Below are 21,963 nucleotides of genomic sequence, written 5' to 3' on the forward strand. Positions count from 1 at the left end.
GAGAGAGAGAGACAGAGACACTCTTTGTGATAAGGGACTGTTTCTTTAAACATCAACACAACCACTGGGGGGGGGATGGTTTAGAAAGGAAACTTTCTCCCTCTGCTCAGGACCAAAACAAGTCAGGAAGCCACGCCTGTCAGGAACCAGGAGTTAGGATGAGATAGGGTTTGGGAGCAAAAAGGAGGAAGCCAAGAAGACAAAAGCAGGCTATAAATCCTGCTGACAAGTTAAGCAGTCACTGCCCCAAATTTCTACTGCTACGGCCTGCCTTGCATGCGTGCAGGGTGCCCAACAGATGAAACAGGGTGCATGGCAGACACACATCAGATGCTGGAGTCTGTGTCCTAAAGCTAACAACAGTCTAGCTTGTCCTTTTGGGACTCTATTCTTTGGTCCCGGGTTCAATGCCTAAGTAGGGCTGGGAAAAGACTTTGGCCTCAAACTCCAGAAAGTCACTGCCAGTCGGTATCGACAATCCTGGGTAGATGGACGAAGAGTTTGGCTTTGTACAAAGCAACCTCCCATGTTCCTGCCTGTGTCTACAGGATTTTCTACAACACAAACCTATGTCAGTTTTGTACCAGTTCAAATTTTCATGGCTTCCTCCAAAGAATCCTGGAAATTGTTGTTATGAATAATGGCTGGTGCGGTAGGTGCAACACAGCCCCCTTAAAGCTCTTGAGCAGCTCCCCACTCATTCCAAATAGGACTTATGCAGGACCAGCACCTGAGGCATAACCCCTGGCGACTTTGGGCTAAGAATTAGATGACATAATGGAAATTAAAAACCCCAACCATAGCAATTCTCTGATGCAGGCTCAATGTTGGAGACAACGCGCTGACCTCACTCTTTCTGGTCAAAGTTCTCATCATGAACAAATATTTGCTGGAATGAATCAAATTTACTTCAGATAACTTGGTCCTGTGCCAACAGCCATCCAGTTAACCATGAAAACTCTCTGCACAGATGGAGGCGATTCCTGGCACCCAATCGCTCTACAACCAGGATCAGCCATAAACAACTCATTTAACAAGGGATCGTTCTGAATTCATTTTTAATCTCTACAGCTCTGATTGACACCACTTAAGGTACATTCCCTCCTGCAACTAGCTCTGCTATTGAAACAATCTGCCTTTCCCCTGCCTCTTACACAATGATGTCTTTTAGTTTCTTTGGCAGGGCAGCCAAAGAGTCAACAAAGAACAGGTCAAGCCACGGGGGACGGTTTTACTTTTAACGCTTTGCTCTTAGAACACTCATGCATCAGAATGCAGAAGCCACACTTCTGCAATGGGGCTTATACCAACATGTGAACTCCGAAGCAGTCCAGTCAGAGGTGACAGGGGAGCAGCCAAATTTGCCGCATACAGAACTTATGTGGCGGATGTGGCCCTAGCAACTCATTTCTGGATGGGAGTGTCAGACACAAGAGTAACCCTCCTGGGCATCCAATGCGGCCTCCTGAGGGGTGTGGGTAGAAGGCAATGCAACAAGAAGGGATGAAGCTGCTGGGCACATTTATTTATTATTTTATTTAAAATATTTCATTAAAAATATCAAAGCAGTTTAAAACAAAACCACACAAAATTCACAATATTTATTTATTTAAGCCCAGGTTGAGTGGGGGAAAGCCAGCCTGCCAGAGGAATATTCCTCCTAGGCACTAGTCAGAAAGCTGGAGAGGGCAACTCGGCCTGTCCTGCGCAAACCAAAGTCTAGGGAGCCTTTCTGGGACATCGGAGCTGGCCCTCCTTATTAACAAATGCATACCCAAATGTGTCTTACTTCCTCCCATCTAGCACCTTTTTCTCAAGAAGTGTATCACTTGGCGATATGCATTGAATTTATGCTGAATAATGGAGCCCACTCACCTATCAGCGATGCTGTAGCAGTGAGTTTCCAGTATTGACAGGGAGGTGGACCAGATTACCTTTAGGGTTACTTCTAAGTCTATGATTCTACCAAACTGCAGGTTGTTGGATTGTGTTGGTATGATTGGTTGATAAGACATTAACTCTGAAGGTTTCAGCAGCATGTGTTCACTTCCTACATTCTGGGCATAAGTGCAACAAGACAGCAAAAACAGGCTTCTATTCTGAAAATGATGGGAAGCGAATAAATGTTTTGGAAATACTGTTTCAGAAGCTCTTCAGATCAGCTAGAGATCTGGCCCACTCAGTTGGCTTCACTGGTGTTGTGCTGAAGTCCCCTTGTTCACTTAAAAATAGTTAACTTTTGCTATCTATTCTCTGGAATATGCAAGCAAACGCAATGTCAGAGAACAAATTTCATGATGATTCACACCAGCATCAGAAACAGAAAGCCTGTCCATGCCCCAATGCTTTCAAAGTGGTAATTGAAAAGCTGCATGGCAAAATTGCCTGAACAGTTTGTGAAGTGCACCATTACCATCTTCTGCTTTAAAAAAAATAAACTTGGGTCCATATGAAGTCTACCCACATTTTGTACTGAGAAGAGATCATGCAAATAAGTCAAAATCAATCTGTTCATTTTGCATAACTGGTTTGGCTTCTGACAAGCTCAGGAAGGGGAACTGTGCAGAAGCCCTCAGCCCAGTGACTAAGATGCCAGACTCTTGCACTCGTCCCTGCATCCATCCATAACAAAAAACTTTTTTTAAAAAATAAAAAGGACAGCTGAGAGTTTCAGGATGGATTCTGCGCATGCTTGAATAAGGACCGCTTTTATCCTGACCAACACCTGAACTTTCTGTTCATACAAACATACACCTCCTCCTATCTATACATTTCTCAAAGTAACAAGGAATGTCCCTAGCACCAGATGATTCTCAAAGTGGGAGGCAAATTGCCATCTGAAGCTAAATCAGAGCAGCCATCCCTGGTGTTATACTGGGGGTGAGCAAGGCAACTAACAACGTCTTTCTTGAAACCCTTTTCTGGTGCACTCTGGAACTTTAAATATCACTGCACGTCCACATGGCCCTGTTCATACACTCTCTCTCTCCATGGACAGGTTTAGATTTCTGGGCAAACTGAAGATGAGTGCACAAGACACCTTTCACTTGGTTCCTGAGAATGGATTTACCCCATTACCAAGGACAGGGATCCAAGCGTTAAAGCATTCACTATGAGAACGAAAAGCAAACATAGCTCTTCTCTATTTCGCCAAGGAGCCCTGAAAGAGCATGGGCCAGAGCAGCATGTTGAACTTGAATCCGGGATCAGTCAAGGACTTAGTGGGAGGGATGGCTTGGTCCCATTTTCAAAGCTCAGATTCAAAGCCCTGATGAGAGACAGCACACAGCAGAGAGTGCGCAGCCATCTCTCCTTGCTCCCCCCTCCAAAGTTTGGAATTAGGAAAACAACATTCCGGAGCAGAGGATGAGATTTTTACGTAGGAAAGAGCTCCAGCATATGTCACCAGAAGTGCTTTCTTTCTTACCCTCATGTCTCTTGTCTAAGTGTTGACTTATGCCTTGGGGTTATTTTAAGCACAAATGAGCAACGGTCCTATCCCCTGTCACGCAAGTACCTTTGGGACAATGAAGGCTAGAATATCTAAAAGGAACACCCAACAATGCAATTTGCATCGGAGGAGAAGATGAAACCACTAAAAGAACAAGTGGCCTTTTCCTCTTTAAAATTAAACAAAGATTACATTTGCGAGCACCCACAGACACAAAGCAGGGTTACCAGCCTAGAATGCAACAGCAACAACCATGGCTCAGTTCACATCATACATCCTTAGCCCATCAGCAGCTAGAAAAGGTGCTTACAAGGTCAGGCTGCTCCGAGCTGGCTTGCCTCTTCCTCAGAGAGGAAAGCCTTTGCTGACTGCGCACGGAAAACCTCCGGAAGGACTCTCTGCTCCGGGACGCAAAGTGCCTGAATGAGGAGGTGCGCTTGAAAGGGGCTCTGCTTGCCCCCTCCCCAGTCGTTCGTTCGTGGGCAACTGCCGTTGTGACTAAATTCAGAGCCTCTTGCAAAGACCTTCGCACTGAGCCCACCCAGTGAGTCATGTGCATCTGGGCCACCGTCAACTTGTCTCCGAGGTAATCCATTGCTCCAGGACACAAATAAAGATGGGCGGGTCTGAAGGAGTGAAAAGAAAGACTGAGAAATTCACCTCCAACTAAAATGGAATCAGAGCTGCCTGGGAACAATAAATTAGTAAAACACTCCCGAAAAATCTAGTGAAACTCTTGTGCAAAAAGAAAAAAGAAAAAGAAGAGAATGGGAAGATGGAGGCTGGTATGTTTTCAAGTTTTTTAAAAGAATTTTTTAAAAGAATTTTCTTCCTCAGTTGTGGACGCCTCCACTAACCAAATTCACCCAGTAAAAATACATCAGGCATATCAGATGTTCAAAGAACAGAAAACTATAGCTTGCTTCTGAGGCAGGACGGCATTCTTTTTTCTCTTTCGTTCCCACACAACCCCAGGGAGCTCCTTTTCAACTTGAGAAGTCTAGAAGAACAGGTCTTCTTCCCCTTCTGGCCTAGTGGGCTTCAGAGGGAGCAGCACAGAGGAAGTTCTCTTCTTTAACTTGTCCGCCAGATGGGCCATTCATATCTCCCTGGAGACCTAACCCTGCAAAGGCAGGTATTGGTGGTGGTCACAGAAGACCCCACCCCCTGCTAGAGGTCACTTCATAACCTTCAGCATCATCACCACATTCCTTTGTTTCTGGAGCCGCGTCAATCCCAAGAGAGAGCCAAACGAGACCAGGGAGAGCGAAGGGAAGCCGGCTGCCTTCGAGACCGGCCTCACCGTTGACTCACAGCCTCTGAAAAGTCTTCTGAATGGCCGAACGGCTTGGGAGGGGGTTTCAGTGGAGTGGGATGTTGTAGAGAGACTGCTGGCAGTTCCAGGAGAAGCAACAAAAAGCCAGACTTCCTCTAGGCGCCACACATTTCAGCTCTCCTCTGCGTGTATGCAGCTAGAAGGCATCCTCCAGAGATGCGGCTGCTTTTATGTTGGGCAAGCTCACCGGAGTATTTCCAAGTGGAGGGGTGTCGTGCTCGGGAGGGGGGGAGGGCACCTCCGAGTGCAACTCTAAACATAAAGGGCTGTGGTATCCTCCCAGCTGATCTCCACACAGTTCCTTTCCCCTTCTCCTCTGCAACAGGAAGGAAAACAATGAGCGAGCTAGGTAAAACCGCGGGCTGCAGAGGTCTTTCCCAGGAAGCGGCTGGGCTGGGCTTGATTACAGTACGGCAGGGGTCGTCATGGCAACCAAGGGGAACAGCATCTGCCTGGTGACTGGGCATGCAGAGTTGAGCAGATCCCTTGGAATGATTCACAGTTTGCCTATGGTCACGTGCAGCCTGGACAGTTTTTAACTCTTGCCTGCAAGCTAGAGAGAAGCCCCTTGAGGACTGCCTGCGCTTCTTGGAAAGTACCCATTCAGCTGCAACAGAGCTAGCCGCCGGCTTTGAAACCGGTCATTACAAAGCAAATCACTCTCATTAAAGCTGAGCAAATCCCCTCCTGCATTCTGTTGATGGGAGCATTGCCAACGCACCCCCCCTTTTTTTGCCCAACAGATACTGCCACTTAGATAAAAGAATTCTGTGGATCTTGTAAGCCACCACAAGCTTCTGTAAAGGTAGGACATAGAAAATAAAACAAAGGAAAAACCTGCTGTGAGGATAAGATGCTAGTAAGCCAAGGTTAGTCCCAAGATAAGTGATATGAAAAGTTACCAGAAATAAACAAGGCTACTGAATGTCTACACTGTAGGCTGAAGTTTACTTAATAAGTGAAGCAGTGGCACCTTCAGGAGAGATGGACTGTTCTGTTGAGGAACCCACGGCACTCTGAAGGGGATCCCAGGGAATGCTTTAGAGTGGACACACCAAACGGGCAGCCACCTCAAAGCAGGAGCTAACATAAAGAGGCAACAAACATATTAATCTAAGTCGTATAAATCCCAGATTGTTTCATAAATACCAACATCAACCAACCATGACAGAATCAGGAACTCCTTTTGGAGATATTAACCTAAGAAACTGTCTTCGAGATTTATATTATTTGATTTAATATGTTTGTGCCCTGTTCATGTTGGGTTTCTGAATACATTCATGAGCAACATTCTGGTCAGATCTATTAGGCCTCACTGTAACTCAGGGGTCACCAACCCATCGCCATTAGGTGTCATACTGCCCACAAAGGTCTCCAGTGGTGCCCCCAGCAGGTAGCCCAGAATCTGAGCTTTCATTTTTTATTTTTTCAAACAACTAAGTCTGTAGCCCTTCTCAAAAGAAAGTTACAGAGCAAAATGTGCAAGTACCCTTCTAAGCAATGAAACCTGTGAAATCAGCCAGCCTGGCTGCTCTTCCCTGCCAGCGTTATTAGCTAATGAGAGAAGTCAGAGTTATGATTGATAAGCGAGTTGTTTGGACACTGGGCAAGAGAAATTCCTGGGGTCCTAAAGAGCTGCTGTTTTGCCCTCCTCTTTATTTAACTTTTCCTGCTCCTGTTTTTCCTCCTAACCCTTGGAATCTCCATAATTTGCCCTTCCTTTTCCCCTATCAACCAGGCTGCATCTTTCCTGTGCTGGGCTTGCCTAAGATCAGGTAGTGCCTAGAAGTTATCTTCTGCAAATACTGCTACACAACAAGTGTGAGTGAATTTTAAATAATCTCCCTCCCCCCAAAATTCTGCATCTTCAGCGTAAGAAAAAATTCATCAAGATTGTTCCATGGTAACTTTTTGCTATACAAAACTTCCAGAGGAGCAACTTCCCACTGAATTATAAGCTTATCTTGATTCAGATGCATTCCTGCAGCATTTTTTAAAGGGTATCTGCTTTTCTCAAGTGGAGGAGAGGTGAAGCCCCACTTGTTTGAGGCTGTAACTTAGCAACTATCAGGAAAGAACACCACTTTTCAAGGCTGGAGAACTTTCTTCTCCACGAAGAGACCACCACACCCACAACTCGGAAGTCTCAGAATCAGAGAGCTAGACTCTCTCATTTTAAACACATCAAGCATTTCATATGATACCACCCTGCAAGCAATACATGCTAAGCAAATACCTGCATGTCCACCCCAAGCTTATATGCACATGCAGATACCTGCTTAGCATGTATCGCTTGCGAGGTGATATTGTATGATATGCTTGATATAAATCAAAGTTAGCAGCAGAGAATTCACTTTTACCTTTAATTGAAACATGCACAATAATGAAAGGGGAACATTTACAAAAAGTGACAGTCCAACAACAGGAAAGAGGAGTTTGTAGAAGGAGAACAGAAGCAGCCATCATCTCCTACAAAGAATTTAATATTTCCAGCTCAATCCTAATTCATGGCAAAAGCAACAACTTCAAATATAGGCTGGTGTTAAAATTCCAACTTGCATTTTCAGCATGTTATTGTTTTAATTGTTTTTTAAATCATGGCAGCAAGTGAAGGAAACATGATATGGGAGATTGCAAAAAAAAAAATTCTGAATAAACTACATAATTCCTGCAAGTAAACACACACAAACAGCGCCCTCAGTGCAATGGTTATGTAGGCAGGATGTTATAGTACTCAGCAGCACCTTCTTTATAGGCCTTGAGAATAGTGATCCTAAAATAATGTTTGAACTGACAGCCAGGAGGATGCATGGCCAAAATGACAAAGGGTCTATAACAAGCGTAAGAGCATGCATGTCACATAACATGCTTAAGGACATTCAGTTTAACAGGTTATATAAATGTATTACCATAGGCCCAAAGATTTTATGTCTTAATAGGACAAACAGCCATTATTTGTGGTCTCCACTATCCCCTCCCATCTCAGCACAGTGGGCAAGAAACTACCCCTCCTTTCTCCAGAGGTCACTGCAATTCCAGAGAGGGAAGGGAAGGTGTGGTATCTCACCTGCCCGCACTCTGCCTTGTGGAAGTAGAGATACTTTTATCACACACTAAGAGTAAATAACATGTGTTTTTAACTGGCTTATTGGTTTTATGGGTTTTTATGAGTTTTAATAGTTTAAATTTGTATATTTGTTCTTAATGTTCTTAACTGTTGTCGACTGCCCAGAGAGCTTCGGCTATGAGGTGGTATATAAATGAAATAAATAAATAAATAAACACATGCAATAGACATAAACAAGTTTACTTAATATTTAGGTTCTGAATGTGTGTGGTTACAAGATGATATTCACTGGTTTTACCTTTCAAAATCTCAGAGAATAAGAATACAAGCCTGCCTATCCTACCTGCCTCCATCAAAACCCAACCTTCTCTCCCTTAACACCTGTGCCCTATCTAACTGCCAACTCTCACATATATAAACATACCATCCCCTATTTACTCAGCCAATCAGCACACAGCTTGCTCTCTTCATACCATATTTACTCTCATACAAACCAATCCCAAAACATTACCTGTTTTAACTGCTTATAACACATGTAAAATGGAACATCACAGAAGGTTCCACTGCCTGCATATGGGTTTTTTGCAGAAGGTACAAGGCAAACAAGTCACCACCACTCCCAAGTTCTCTAGTGAGGGATTGGGATCTTATCCTGTGCACATGAAGACAGGAACACTTGCCAGAGAGGAAAGAAGCAATCTCCACTGGCAACCAGATGAGTAGACGCGTGGAACCCAACACACGATGCACTTTACAAATGAAAGCCACCTGGAGTTCTAGGGAAGGTGCAGGTTAGACAACTGAAATACTTGGGGAAAGCGACATTAACTGTCCCTCCCAAACCTCTTCCACCAGACTTGCCTACTGAGAAGATACCAACAGGAACCACAGCCAGATCTAATCCTGGTGATTGATACATTTTGTGCCTATAATCCTGAGGGCCCATTCACCCAATGGAGCATCACATCAGCAAGGGTTGCCGCATTCATGTTGATATCAAGGAATGCTCCACATTTTGCAACTGTATCGTTAGTATAAAAGCCATCATTACAATCGGGGGTTTTACACACCTATACAACAAATCAATGATATTCAATTACACCAAGGTATTTGGTCAGAGATATAAGGCTTAAGTCACCTTGACAATGCAAGCATGCATATTCTACAAGCACAAGTTTTAAAGTTGCTCAGTTATGAGGTGAAATGAACCATACACAAAACTGAATTATTCACATCTTATATTAAAAGCAGCTTCTCCTCCTGACAACAATCATTCCACCTACATATCTCAGTAATACAAATCTTTCCTAGGAGGAAAAAAATCCTCTTGATTTACCCATTTCTTAGGAGTAACCAACTCCCCACATTTAAATTATACTGTTCCAAAAGTTGCTTTGCATTGTCTTCTGCTTTACAAGCAGCCAATTTTGTGGAAACTCTCATAGTCGTAAGGTCACATCAGAACAGACTGGTGCACAGCACAGCATGTTAAATTATACAGGAGAAAACACGTGGTGGGCTGGTGATTATTGGTTTTCTTGTATAGAAGTTATGTTAATGTCTGAATAAACTTGCTTTTCTTGCTATCCAGTCCCATAGTTAAACTATGGAATTTGCTCCCACAAGATGCAGTAATGGCCACCAGCTTGGACGGCTTTAAAAGAAGATTAGACAAATTCATGGAGGACAGGGCTATCAATGGCTACTAGCCATGATGGCTGGGCTGTGCCACCCTAGTCAGAGGCAGCATGCTTCTGAAAACCAGTTGCCGGAAGCCTCAGGAGGGGCGAGTGTTCTTGCACTCGGGTCCTGCTTGCGGGCTTCCCCCAGGCACCTGGTTGGCCACTGTGAGAACAGGATGCTGGGCTAGATGGGCCACTGGCCTGATCCAGCAGGCTCTTCTTATGTTCTTATGTTCTTAAAGAGTTTTCACTCAAGACACTTTTAGACGTGCCTTTAAACTTCTCTTGCACAATATGTGGTTGAATAAATGTAAGTTAATGCTGGATAGCAGGTGGAAGATAAATTCAATGTAGCTCACTGGTTAGGGCAGATTCAGGAGAAAGCAAGTGGATAAAACCACCCTTAGCGCTGACTCCTTAGCTTTTGTCACAGTCTGCCCACAGGTCTTGCCCTCGAGGATAACTGGAGATTTGCGGTCATAGACCGGCTGCTACTTTACAATGTCACACAGCCCTTCTCCACATCTGCACAATAATATCATTTGTGCCTCTGTTGCACTGTGTTCAAATGTTAATATTTCATGCTGTTGATAGCCTATCAAATGGGGCCCCAAATGCTATTATTTGCTGCAGTAAAAACACTGGAAATCGGCAACAGGCAAGGAGAAACGTCAACACAGGACCCTTTTACAAGGAGAGAAGGAAGCATGCCCACTCTATCGTCTCAAAGTTAAAAAGCAATGCTGGGAGGAACTATCCTCTCAACAGTAAGTGTCTTGTTTTCTTCACTGCACATCACATTTACATGTCTTAAATTTAAGAAAAAAAACTTATTGAAAGGCGGGCTTAATTTATAAATTGTTGGAATGACAAAATTTGAGATAACACCCTATGCTTCCTGTTCGTTGCTCTGAAAATAAGTTGAAAATTGTTGGGGGTAAGTATGCACAATTTTATATGCTTTATTTGTTCTAATAGTAAATAAAATGTATCTCCCACTAGTCTCTGATTCTTGGCCTGTATCTTTGTTTTGCAGAGATTAATTCTCACTTCTTTCTTACAGACATACAGTGTTTCTCACGTACCCCGTACTACATAAAATATATGTATAAAAACAAAAGGCATTCTTAGCAGCACTTGGGATATTAACAATGGAACACAGCCTTGCACAATTTTTTATTCACCCACCCACTCATATATTCTTGCATTAGTTTCATGAGATGTTGGCAAAGATGACAGAAAAAAGGACTAACTCTTTTCCAAAAAGTGGAACAGAGATGGGGAACCTGTAGTCTTCCAGATATTACTGAACTATGAACTTCCATCACCCCTGACTACTGGCTGATGTGGTCCAACAACATCTGGAAGGCCACAGGTTCCCCACCACTGTTGTTGAAGCTTCCCTGCCCGATCAACCGGAGAGAAGAGGCAACTAGGTGAGTGGTGGTATGTAGAAAATACCATGTACGTCTGTAAGAAAGAACTGAGAATCAGTCTCTATGCAAAAAAAAAAAAAGATACAGGAAGGCCAAGATTCAGAGACTAGTTGGAGAACATTTCAGCTTCCCAGACTGGGACATGCTGTTGTTGGCCATAATGCGGCTGTTCTTGAACTACTGAGTTACAACTTGCCAAGAAGTTCTGTTCTAGCACTTGTGGCATGAATCAAGATACTACAGGTGTAGGTGTTAAATTAGCTTACCCATGCCAGGATATTTGTATTATCATCAGTGCTGCTTTGTGAACTGTCACTGCAACGATTTTACATGCATTTAAGTTATAAAATTGTTACACTGGGTACATACAGTTGTGAGTGTGTGTAATGTATCACACCGAAATGTTAACTTAGGAAAAGACTTCATCCATTGGATGAAGTGGACTCTGGTTCGTGTTACGTTCATGCCATAATAAATGTATTAGTTTTTAAGGTTCAACAAGACACTGTTATTTTTGCTGCAACTTAGTAATACGACTACCCCTCCAGAGAGAATTAGGAACACACAGGAAGCACATTTCCCCCCCCCTTTTCTTTTCAGAAAACTGAAGTGGTGTTTGAGAGTCATGCTATATTCCAGCTACAGCCTGATTTGGGGATAAAATCGGAAACTTAAATTTGTACAAAGAGCAGCAGCCAGAATGTTAACTGGAGCTGGGTTCAAAGAACATACTACTCCTTTGCTTTACCAGCTCCACTGGCTGCCAATCTGTTTCCGGGCACAATTCAAAGTGCTGGTTTTGACCTATAAAGCCTTATACGGCTTAGGTCCAGGCTATCTGTTAGACCGTGTCTCCCTCTATGAACCTGTCCGGATTTAAGATCATCCGGTGAGGCCCTCCTTACTATTCCATCTTTCTCGCAAGTTCTTCTTGCCGAGACACAGAATAGGGCCTTTTCGATGGCTGCCCCTAGATTGTGGGATTCCCTCCCTAGCGAGGTTCGGTTGGCTTCCTCGCTATCGTCCTTTCGCGCCCAGGTGAAGACTGTTTGATTTAGGCGAGCTTTTAACTGAAAATGTTACAGTTTTAATCTATTTGATTTAATTTATTTTTAATTGTTTTTAGCATGCATATTGGTTGTTCTGATTGTTTATTGTTTTAATTGTGAGCCGCCCTGAGTTCCTTGGAAGAAGGGCGGGGTATAAGTATTTTAAATAAATAATAAAATCCTAGCAAAGATCAACGCCACTTGGTTGCATCTTAATCATGCCCATTTATTTGGCTCCATGACTCCGGCTTCAGGGAAGTCTGTGGTCCTTTCAGCTTCCCCTTGTAAGGCTGCAGTGATTGTGCATTCCACAACTATCATGGTTCATGTTTATTAGAAATATTACTTCATTTGAGCCAGCTGGTTCTGTCAGGGACAGTTTAAAAATAGTCAGAGGCTTGCGCTGATCGTTATCCCAAGAGAACAGGTGTTTGGACGTTTTCAACTCCTTCTGTGTCAACAGGAGTCATACACTGCCTCCCATATTTTCCTGTTTATACCATTGCCCAAAAGGCAAACTGAAAACATTGTTAAACATTACTTCAGTGCCCTGAAATCAGATTACTGAAATATGCCCCCTAAGGCTATTTGGAAACTACAGCTCAAGAGCCTTAATATCACTACAAGGCACCCTCCATCCCTGCAGCCTTTCTCAATGTGGTGCCCTCCAGATGTTTTGGACTATGGCTTCCGTCAGCCCCAGCATCCTATGGTCGTGCTGGCTGGAGCTGATGGAAGCTCTTGGAGGTCACTGATCCGTAGGGTCGCCACAAGTCGTAATCGACTTGAAGGCACATAACAACAAGATCAGCAACAAGGTTAAAGGACTTTGCACAGCAGCTAATGTGAAGTATTTTGTGCAAACTGAAATAGAGATAGTCTCAGTTAATATTTAAACCAGCAGCATAAATTGTGCACTGAAAGTTCCTGTACATTTTACCAAGACATTTGAACTGCAGGTTTGCTCCTTCAAGCAGCCAGCAACCCTACACTGGTGTGGAGCATTGGATGTACAGATGTGCCTTTTGGCCTTCATATTGACACTTGGAGGTAGAGAACTTCAACCAGGTATACAGAGGGCTTCAACACTGCATTAGAGGTGACTGCATGCATACCATGAGTCTCCACAAAGGAAGTATGCCACATGAGGAAAGGGTAGTTTGCCAATCAAGGACTTACCCAGAAGCAATGGCTGCTTCCTCCACCTCCAGCCACCATGACAGTTGAGTGGCAATTGACAAGATTATAGTAATACATTTTGCCTTATCCCTGAAAGAGAAAAGCAAATTCTACAAGATTACTGCATTTTAAAAAGATTGGGAAATATCAGCTCTGTGTGTGTACACAAACAAACCTGGCCACTGTACCCGCAATTGGTAACCATTTAAAAAATATTGCAGAAGCAGCATCATTTGCTCATGACTTATTTTTCGGGTTTCTTAAACACTACTATCTTCATTAAGGCAGCTTATTGCTACTTATTAAGGATTGTATCCTACTAAATTCTACTCAGAGTAGACCCAGTGAAATTAATGGATTGAAGTTAGTTATGTCCATTAATTTCAATGGGTCTACTCTGAGTAACACTAGCACTGGATACAGCCCTAAACAAACAAGAGATTAATATGTACATACAAATAATGCAACAATGCTTAATTTCAGTTTTTAAGAAAGGACACCACAATCTGTGCTCACTTCCCAGGGATACAAAAACACCCAGGCCAGGAAATGCCTGCTAGCTCAATATCCTGAACTCTCCTGCCAAAACAATTCTGGGTTCATTAAAAGCACACTTTACACCATGTAGGCCTAAGCTGGGAGTGTGAGGAACGACACACAATGCAATTCTTTTGTACGTGATCGTTTAGTGCCACCCGCACTTTTCATGGAGGCAGGGGGGAGGGAGGGAAAAAACCCAATAAAACCTGGAGAATTAATGCCCGATAAGGCAACACCTGCACTGATTTTCCAGCCGCTTCCTTTATCCTCTCGATTTGCCAAAAAGGATATCTCAGACTAGGTACTTAAAAAAAAAACACCCTACTCTGTGATGGAAAGATACTAAGGCACACATTCCACAACTTAAATTGATCGAGTCTGAAGAAACTTGGGGGGTGGGGGAAGACAGAAGCTGTTTAAAAAAAAGGTCTGGCTTCACTGTTATGATGTAGGAAAATGCTCAAAGGGCTGGATTTTAAAATATGGCTGTATTTCAGCAGTTGAGCTGCACCGTGTACCTCTAGACCATTTTCTCACTGCAGAAACAGGAAGATGGAAACTGAATCTCCGTGGACACCCTGTGAGCTGATGCACCAGCATCAAACAAGGCTCCACATCACTGGCAACGGATCTGTACTTGTACTGCACAGTCCAGGGGGATGATCTAGCAGGAATAGCCAACCTAGCGCACTAGAGATGTCTTTGCACTCCAGTCCTCATCTGCCCCAACAGCTAGCATGGCTGATAATAAATAATAATAATAATAAAATTTTATTTCTAGGCCGCCTATCTGGCCGAATTAACGGCCACTCTAGGCGGCGTACATAGACTAAAATATAACAGAGTAAAATATAACATATAATACAAAACAACAATAAGTATACTCAATCCAAACCTACCCCCATCATACAAAAATTTAAACTAAATTAGACAGAGATCTCGAATGCCTGCCTAAAAAACCATGTTTTCAGTTCTCGGCGGAAGCCTGATGTTCAGAGATTATGAGAGTTATACTCCAGCAGCTTCTGGAGGGCACCATTTTGGCTACCACTGCTTCAATGCAACAGTACAGAGCTATGGTGTTGGGAACACGCTTCCCAGAGGCATTGCATGACTTCTGGCTCTTCTGAACTGCTGCTGTGAGGACAGCGCAACAGTCACACACACACTTAATGTCACAAATCATTCCATGCAATCTAGACTTAATAGCAGGTGTGGGGAACCTCTGGTCCACAGCCAAACCTTGGTCTACCAGGCTTCCCCATTTGGCCTGCAAGGCAATTTTGGGCAGGCCACACCCACCTCCCCTACACCTGACGTCATATACACTCACCCACCTGTCAAATTTGGCCTGTGAGGCAGATTCTGATAAGGATCTGGCCTGTGGAACCAAAAACATTCCCCACCCCTGTTCTATAGCATGCCAGAAACAAATGTGAAGGCAATGGTGAAAGGTCCTTGCAGGGTAATTGCTCCAAACAATGCATACAATTTTTTTCCACTAGCCTATTAGACATGGGGACAGTCCTGGCACAGTGTTAGGCAGAACCCAACCTTGAATCTGTCACTACAGCTCAGTGGTTGTCTGAGAAACTTTAGTATTCCTCTGTAATTATATATATTAATCTCCTTTCTACAGGAAACATGTACTCAAGGTAGCTTGCAACACTGCAAAACAAAAGACTCTAAAAATGAACTGAAATGCTAACATTAGAAACAAGCAAGGCAAGTCAAATTTAAAAAATCTGCAATGGTGGCCCAAGCAGCTTGCTCCATGCCACAGATCTTCCCTTGCAGGAGTGTTGGGGGATATGTTCTAGGGCACACTCTCAGTTGAGAGTGAAGATGAAGAAAAGGAGGGGAAAGCGAGGTACCGAATCTCAAAGGTGGGCCCCATGTGCTTTGGTAACATCTTCATGGAACTGACAACTGCAAGTTGTTCTATAGCAAACAAATGTTTCCAAAATACTGAGGTTAGCCATGACAATGAGGAACCAGGCAAACTGAACAAGAATGATCCATCCCATGTGCATGGGTTCAATGTGAAAAGGTTTGCCTACAGGCAAAACCAGGAGTCTATAAGCCTGACTATCACTGGCAACCACCCTCACCCTCTTCCAACTAACCCTACCCAAGATGTCCAGATCCCCCCCCCCAATCCCAGCTGCAGTGAATGAGACAAGATTCTCACTGTGCCAGGTCAAATTCTCCACACATTCTAGAGAAAGGGTGGGGGGGCTGTGGCCCTCCAGATGTTCCTTGACTCTAGCTCCTATCATGACTGACCACTAGCCATTCTGGTTGATGGAAACTGGAGTTCAACATCATCTGGAGGGCCACACATTCCTCATCCCGGGTCTACAGGACAAGGGCAGGAAAAGCTGGCAGCCACAAATAAAGGCTGGCTACTAAGGCAAGCCAGAATTTGTTATCCCTGAGTCGAAAGTTTCAAAGCCATGTCATCCGATTTCCAGGTATCTGAGGAAGAGGACAGGGAGAACAGCATATCATACTTGAGCACCAGAATATGAGACATTGAGATGTCCTTCAGAAATCCATCCAACTGTTTCACAAAACTAGTCTACCGCTCAGAAGAGTTGAGGGAAGCTGGAGAACTATCCCCCCTCTCCCCAGAAATGCCACAATGAAGACATTTATGCCTTCAGGGCCTCACCTACACGGAAGCAAAATATACATGTGCCAGACACACCAAGCAAGCATTGCAAAGTATATTAGCTTACATGTACATAAGAACATAAGAAGAGCCTGCTAGATCAGGCCAGTGGCCCATCTAGTCCAGCATCCTGTTCTCACAGTGGCCAACCAGGTGCCTGGGGGAAGCCCGCAAGCAGGACCCGAGTGCAAGAACACTCTCCCCTCCTGAGGCTTCCGGCAACTGGTTTTCAGAAGCATGCTGCCTCTGACTAGGGTGGCACAGCCCAGCCATCACGGCTAGTAGCCATTGATAGCCCTGTCCTCCATGAATTTGTCTAATCTTCTTTTAAAGCCGTCCAAGCTGGTGGCCATTACTGCATCTTGTGGGAGCAAATTCCATAGTTTAACTATGCGCTGAGTAAAGAAGTACTTCCTTTTGTCTGTCCTGAATCTTCCAACATTCAGCTTCTTTGAATGTCCACGAGTTCTAGTATTATGAGAGAGGGAGAAGAACTTTTCTCTATCCACTTTCTCAATGCCATGCATAATTTTATACACTTCTATCATGTCTCCTCTGACCCGCCTTTTCTCTAAACTAAAAAGCCCCAAATGCTGCAACCTTTCCTCGTAAGGGAGTCGCTCCATCCCCTTGATCATTCTGGTTGCCCTCTTCTGAACCTTTTCCAACTCTAGAATATCCTTTTTGAGATGAGGCGACCAGAACTGTACACAGTATTCCAAATGCGGCCGCACCATAGATTTATACAATGGCATTATGATATCGGCTGTTGTATTTTCAATACCTTTCCTAATTATTGCTAGCATGGAATTTGCCTTTTTCACAGCTGCCACACACTGGGTTGACATTTTCATCATGCTGTCCACTACAACCCCAAGGTCTCTCTCCTGGTCGGTCACCGCCAGTTCAGACCCCATGAGCATATATGTGAAATTCAGATTTTTTGCTCCAATATGCATAATTTTACGCTTGTTTATATTGAATTGCATTTGCCATTTTTCCGCCCATTCACTCAGTTTGGAGAGGTCTTTTTGGAGCTCTTCGCAATCCCTTTTTGTTTTAACAACCCTGAACAATTTAGTGTCGTCAGCAAACTTGGCCACTTCACTGCTCACTCCTAATTCTAGGTCATTAATGAACAAGTTGAAAAGTACAGGTCCCAATACCGATCCTTGAGGGACTCCACTTTCTACAGCCCTCCATTGGGAGAACTGTCCGTTTATTCCTACTCTCTGCTTTCTGCTTCTTAACCAATTCCTTATCCACAAGAGGACCTCTCCTCTTATTCCATGACTGCTAAGCTTCCTCAGAAGTCTTTGGTGAGATACTTTGTCAAACGCTTTTTGAAAGTCTAAGTACACTATGTCCACTGGATCACCTCTATCTATATGCTTGTTGACACTCTCAAAGAATTCTAATAGGTTACTGAGACAGGACTTTCCCTTGCAGAAGCCATGCTGGCTCTGCTTCAGCAAGGCTTGTTCTTCTATGTGCTTAGTTAATCTAGCTTTAATAATACTTTCCACCAGTTTTCCAGGGACAGAAGTTAAGCTAACCGGCCTGTAATTTCCAGGATCCTCTCTGGATCCCTTTTTGAATATTGGCATTAAATTTGCCACTTTCCAGTCCTCAAGCGTGGAGGAGGACCTGAGGGACAAGTTACATATTTTAGTTAGCAGATCAGCAATTTCACATTTGAGTTCTTTGAGAACTCTCAGGTGGATGCCATCCGGGCCTGGTGATTTGTCAGTTTTTATATTGTCCATTAAGTCTAGAACTTCCTCTCTCGTTGCCACTATTTGTCTCAGTTCCTCAGAATCCCTTCCTGCAAATGTTAGTTCAGGTTCAGGGATCTGCCCTATATCTTCCACTGTGAAGACACATGCAAAGAATTCTTTTAGCTTCTCTGCAATCTCCTTATCGTTCTTTAGTACACCTTTGACTCCCTTATCATCCAAGGGTCCAATCGCCTTCCTAGATGGTCTCCTGCTTTGAATATATTTATAGAATTTTTTGTTGTTGGTTTTTATGTTCTTAGCAATGTGCTCCTCAAATCCTTTTTTAGCATCCCTTATTGTCTTCTTGCATTTCTTTTGCCAGAGTTTGTGTTCTTTTTTATTTTCTTCATTCGGACAAGACTTCCATTTTTTGAAGGAAGACTTTTTGCCTCTAAGAGCTTCCTTGACTTTGCTCGTTAACCATGCCGGCATCTTCTTGGCCCTGGCGGTACCTTTTCTGATCTGCGGTATGCACTCCAGTTGAGCTTCTAATATAGTGTTTTTAAACAACTTCCAAGCATTTTCAAGTGATGTGACCCTCTGGACTTTGTTTTTCAGCTTTCTTTTTACCAATCCCCTCATTTTTGTGAAGTTTCCTCTTTTGAAGTCAAATGTGACCATGTTGGATTTTCTTGGCAATTGGCCAGTTACATGTATGTTTAATTTAATACCACTGTGGTCACTGCTCCCAATCGGTTCAACAACACTTACATCTCGCACCAGGTCCCGGTCCCCACTGAGGATTAAGTCCAGGGTTGCCATCCCTCTGGTCGGTTCCATGACCAACTGGTCTAGGGAATAGTCATTTAGAATATCTAGAAATGTTGCTTCTTTGTCATGAGTGGAACACATATGCGGCCAGTCTATGTCTGGGTAGTTGAAGTCACCCATTACTACCACATTTCCTAGTTTGGATGCTTCCTCAATTTCATATCTCATCTCAAGGTCTCCCTGAGCATTTTGATCAGGGAGACGATAGATCGTTCCCAGTATTAAATCCCTCCTGGGGCATGGTATCACCTTTATGTAACATAAAGAGGTTCGGCCCACTTCTCTTCTGCTTTGTGTAGGGGTCCACTGAAGAGTCGCTTTGCAAGCTGGTTCAACTCCAGTTGCACACAGGGTCAGGATACACGTCAGTCACATGTGGCTATTAGAACAACAGTCCTCACGTTTATTTATAAACATACACGTAGAGTAGTTGCTCACTGAAGGCTAGCAACACTTTAAAAAACAAAAATGTACAAGTAGCCTTTAAATTATAAATATCTTGTGTGAGATGATGCATTACCACCCTACGGTAGACCAAAAAAACCCCAGCACACAACAAGTTCTGGTGAGCAAGCAAGACAGGAGGACGCTCTGTAAGAGAAACCAGCATGTACCACAGAAAGCCAGCTAGTGCAGAGGGCTGCACAAGGCAAGGTGCCTCCCCCCCAACTAAACCAGCAGGAATACCAGTGAAACAGCTTCTGTATCTTTCCTGGTAGGCAGGGAAAGGGTGAAGCAAAACACACATGCCCACACCCACACTGGGAGCTTGATAATGCTAAGGCACAAGTGCAAATTTCCTTACTCTTGTTTCTAACATTACACAGAAAAAAGTCCAATCAAAAGAAGCATCTGTGCAAGAATGGCCAAGGAACACTTGCGCCATATGGCTAGTCTTCCCTTGCTGCAGGGTTTTGTGTGTCTGCGTGTGCACTCCGTTGAAAATGCTGCTGAACTCTGAGGTGCCGCTTTTATTCCAGTTATATAGGGTTATCACTGTTAAGTTAGTAGAGACTGGGCAGAACAGAAATTCACCCTTTGCATAAAGTAAAACCAAAACTGTCTCATTCTCAGACAAGGTACTGAGTGTTGCTTAAATTGTATGTTTACATATCGATGTTATATAAACTAAACATACATCTATGTTTTCCGCCTTGTGAAGAATGTTTTCTGAGAGATTGTTAAATAAATAAATAAATAAATGTGAGATAACCTCTAATTTCTGACTGTGCCAACAAGCTCAGACAAGCCCTAGGATGCTGCACAGTGCAGACATCTAAGAATGCCTTGTCATTTCTCATAATGTGAGAGGCAGAGCGTGAGCATACACTTTCCACTGCCTGCCACGTGTTACTCAAACCACCTCAGAATCAGGCGGTACAGAACAAGATTTGACAACTGACATAATCAGTTAGCGAATCACAAAACCAGGGTCAACAGAGTCTGGGATACGATATTGCCACAAATAAAAGGAAGTTAGTGCAGATTCGGCAGAACAGAAACTTGCCCTAGTTGCATGAAGTGAAACCAACGCTGCTTCAGTTCTGACAAAGTACCCCACAAGGTCAACACAGTTTATTGCATTTTACAAAAAAACAAAAACACACAAATAACAGTCAAACAATGCATGATAAATCATCCACTAATATGTTCTGTGCAAACATGTAAGGGGTTAGGAGGGGAGATGGGGAAGCGGGCGGAGGGGGGGGATGGCTGGTGGTCCAGACAAACTCAGTGCTTAGGCATCCAAGCAAACAGAGCTGCGTAAGGAGTCCATATATCAGAGAACTTCCCATCTTTCTTGCATTTATGGAAGATCATCTTCTCATAGGTTGACAGCTGAGTCATGTCCTTTGTCCACTGTCCTATTGTGGGGAGGGGGCAGGTAGACTTTCCCTTCCAGTATTGAAGTGTTAGACATCTGATCAGCCACCATGACTGCCCTTAGATGCCTGTTAAATTATCCCTGTCAGGTTCCAAAGGACCAGTACATAATTCAACAGAACAGTTAACATCTGTAAAACTCAGATGTTATAAATAAACCACCTTTATTTATTTGTTTATTAAACTTCTATCCCACCCTACCTCCCGGAAGAAGCCCAGGGCAGTAAACAAATGACAAAACATGAAAAACAGCTTAAAACATCTCAATTTTCTTTAAAAAAATAAAACTTCTTAAAAATGTATTTTAAAAAATCTTAAATCTTAAAACATCTTAAAAAGCAATTCCAAAACAGACACAGACTGGGATAAGATCTCTACTTAAAAGGAGCACAGTGATCGACTGGGTATATAATGGGTAAGATGATATTTCAAGTTATTTGTGCAGCTGACTACCCCTGACGCCAAAAATGCAACTTTAGGACAGGACCAAAACATATAACAGAGTGTTGTATGTGGACCATTACACCAGCACCAGTAAGTGCTAGATAAGTATTTCTTAAAAATGCATTGTGGAGTCCAAACAATTCTGAAAATAGTCTGTTGTTGTATCAGACAATCTAGTATTTCCAGTTCACATTTAGCAATGGAAAAATGTAGCTACATTGATATTTGTGAAATGACACGACAAAGAGAAACCACTCATGTGGCAGTTAAAATAAAATTTTGCTGACCTGTGTAGCCAGGCTCATAAAGGGAAAACACAAAGGGGAAATCAAATGTTTTGGGAAAATGCTACATGCAAAGCAACATGTTATTGCATTAAGATTTAGCCTAGCAAATTTAGATTTAGCCTACTCCCACCCCTGATAATGACCATTCCAAGTCGTAACAGCCATTTTCAGGCTATTGGGCATTCTGCAGCAAGTAACACTGGGGGGGGGGGGCAATCACATCCAGCAAGCCGTCTTTTCGCAACTGTCTGCATTTCCTGTCCTATCCCAGCTACTTTGCAATAACACTTTGCCAGCATGTATGGTTAAGTGGCCCTGACTTTAACTAGGAACAAGATACCTTGCACAAACGTTAGCATTTATACAGTATTTTGAATGTTCAAAG

General features: G+C 43.3%; 1 protein-coding gene across 15 annotated transcripts in view; it reads right to left on the bottom strand.

Moving 5' to 3' along the window:
• Positions 1 to 21,963, bottom strand: part of KIAA1671 (KIAA1671 ortholog) — a 103,546-nt gene that overhangs the window by 25,347 nt on the left and 56,236 nt on the right. Inside the window, exon 1 of one of the 15 annotated variants that reach the window (XM_061603223.1) lies at positions 13,201 to 13,254. The exons of 12 other annotated variants lie outside the window; for them this stretch is intronic. In XM_061603223.1, the coding sequence (XP_061459207.1) occupies positions 13,201 to 13,239 (39 nt within the window). In that variant the 5' untranslated portion in view covers positions 13,240 to 13,254. Of the gene's footprint in view, positions 1 to 3,761; positions 5,187 to 13,200; positions 13,255 to 21,963 lie in introns of those variants that run through there. 2 more of the 15 variants (XM_061603220.1, XM_061603221.1) reach the window with 2 other exon arrangements.

This window comes from Rhineura floridana, chromosome 19 (assembly GCF_030035675.1).
Source record: "Rhineura floridana isolate rRhiFlo1 chromosome 19, rRhiFlo1.hap2, whole genome shotgun sequence".
Taxonomy (NCBI): domain Eukaryota; kingdom Metazoa; phylum Chordata; class Lepidosauria; order Squamata; family Rhineuridae; genus Rhineura; species Rhineura floridana.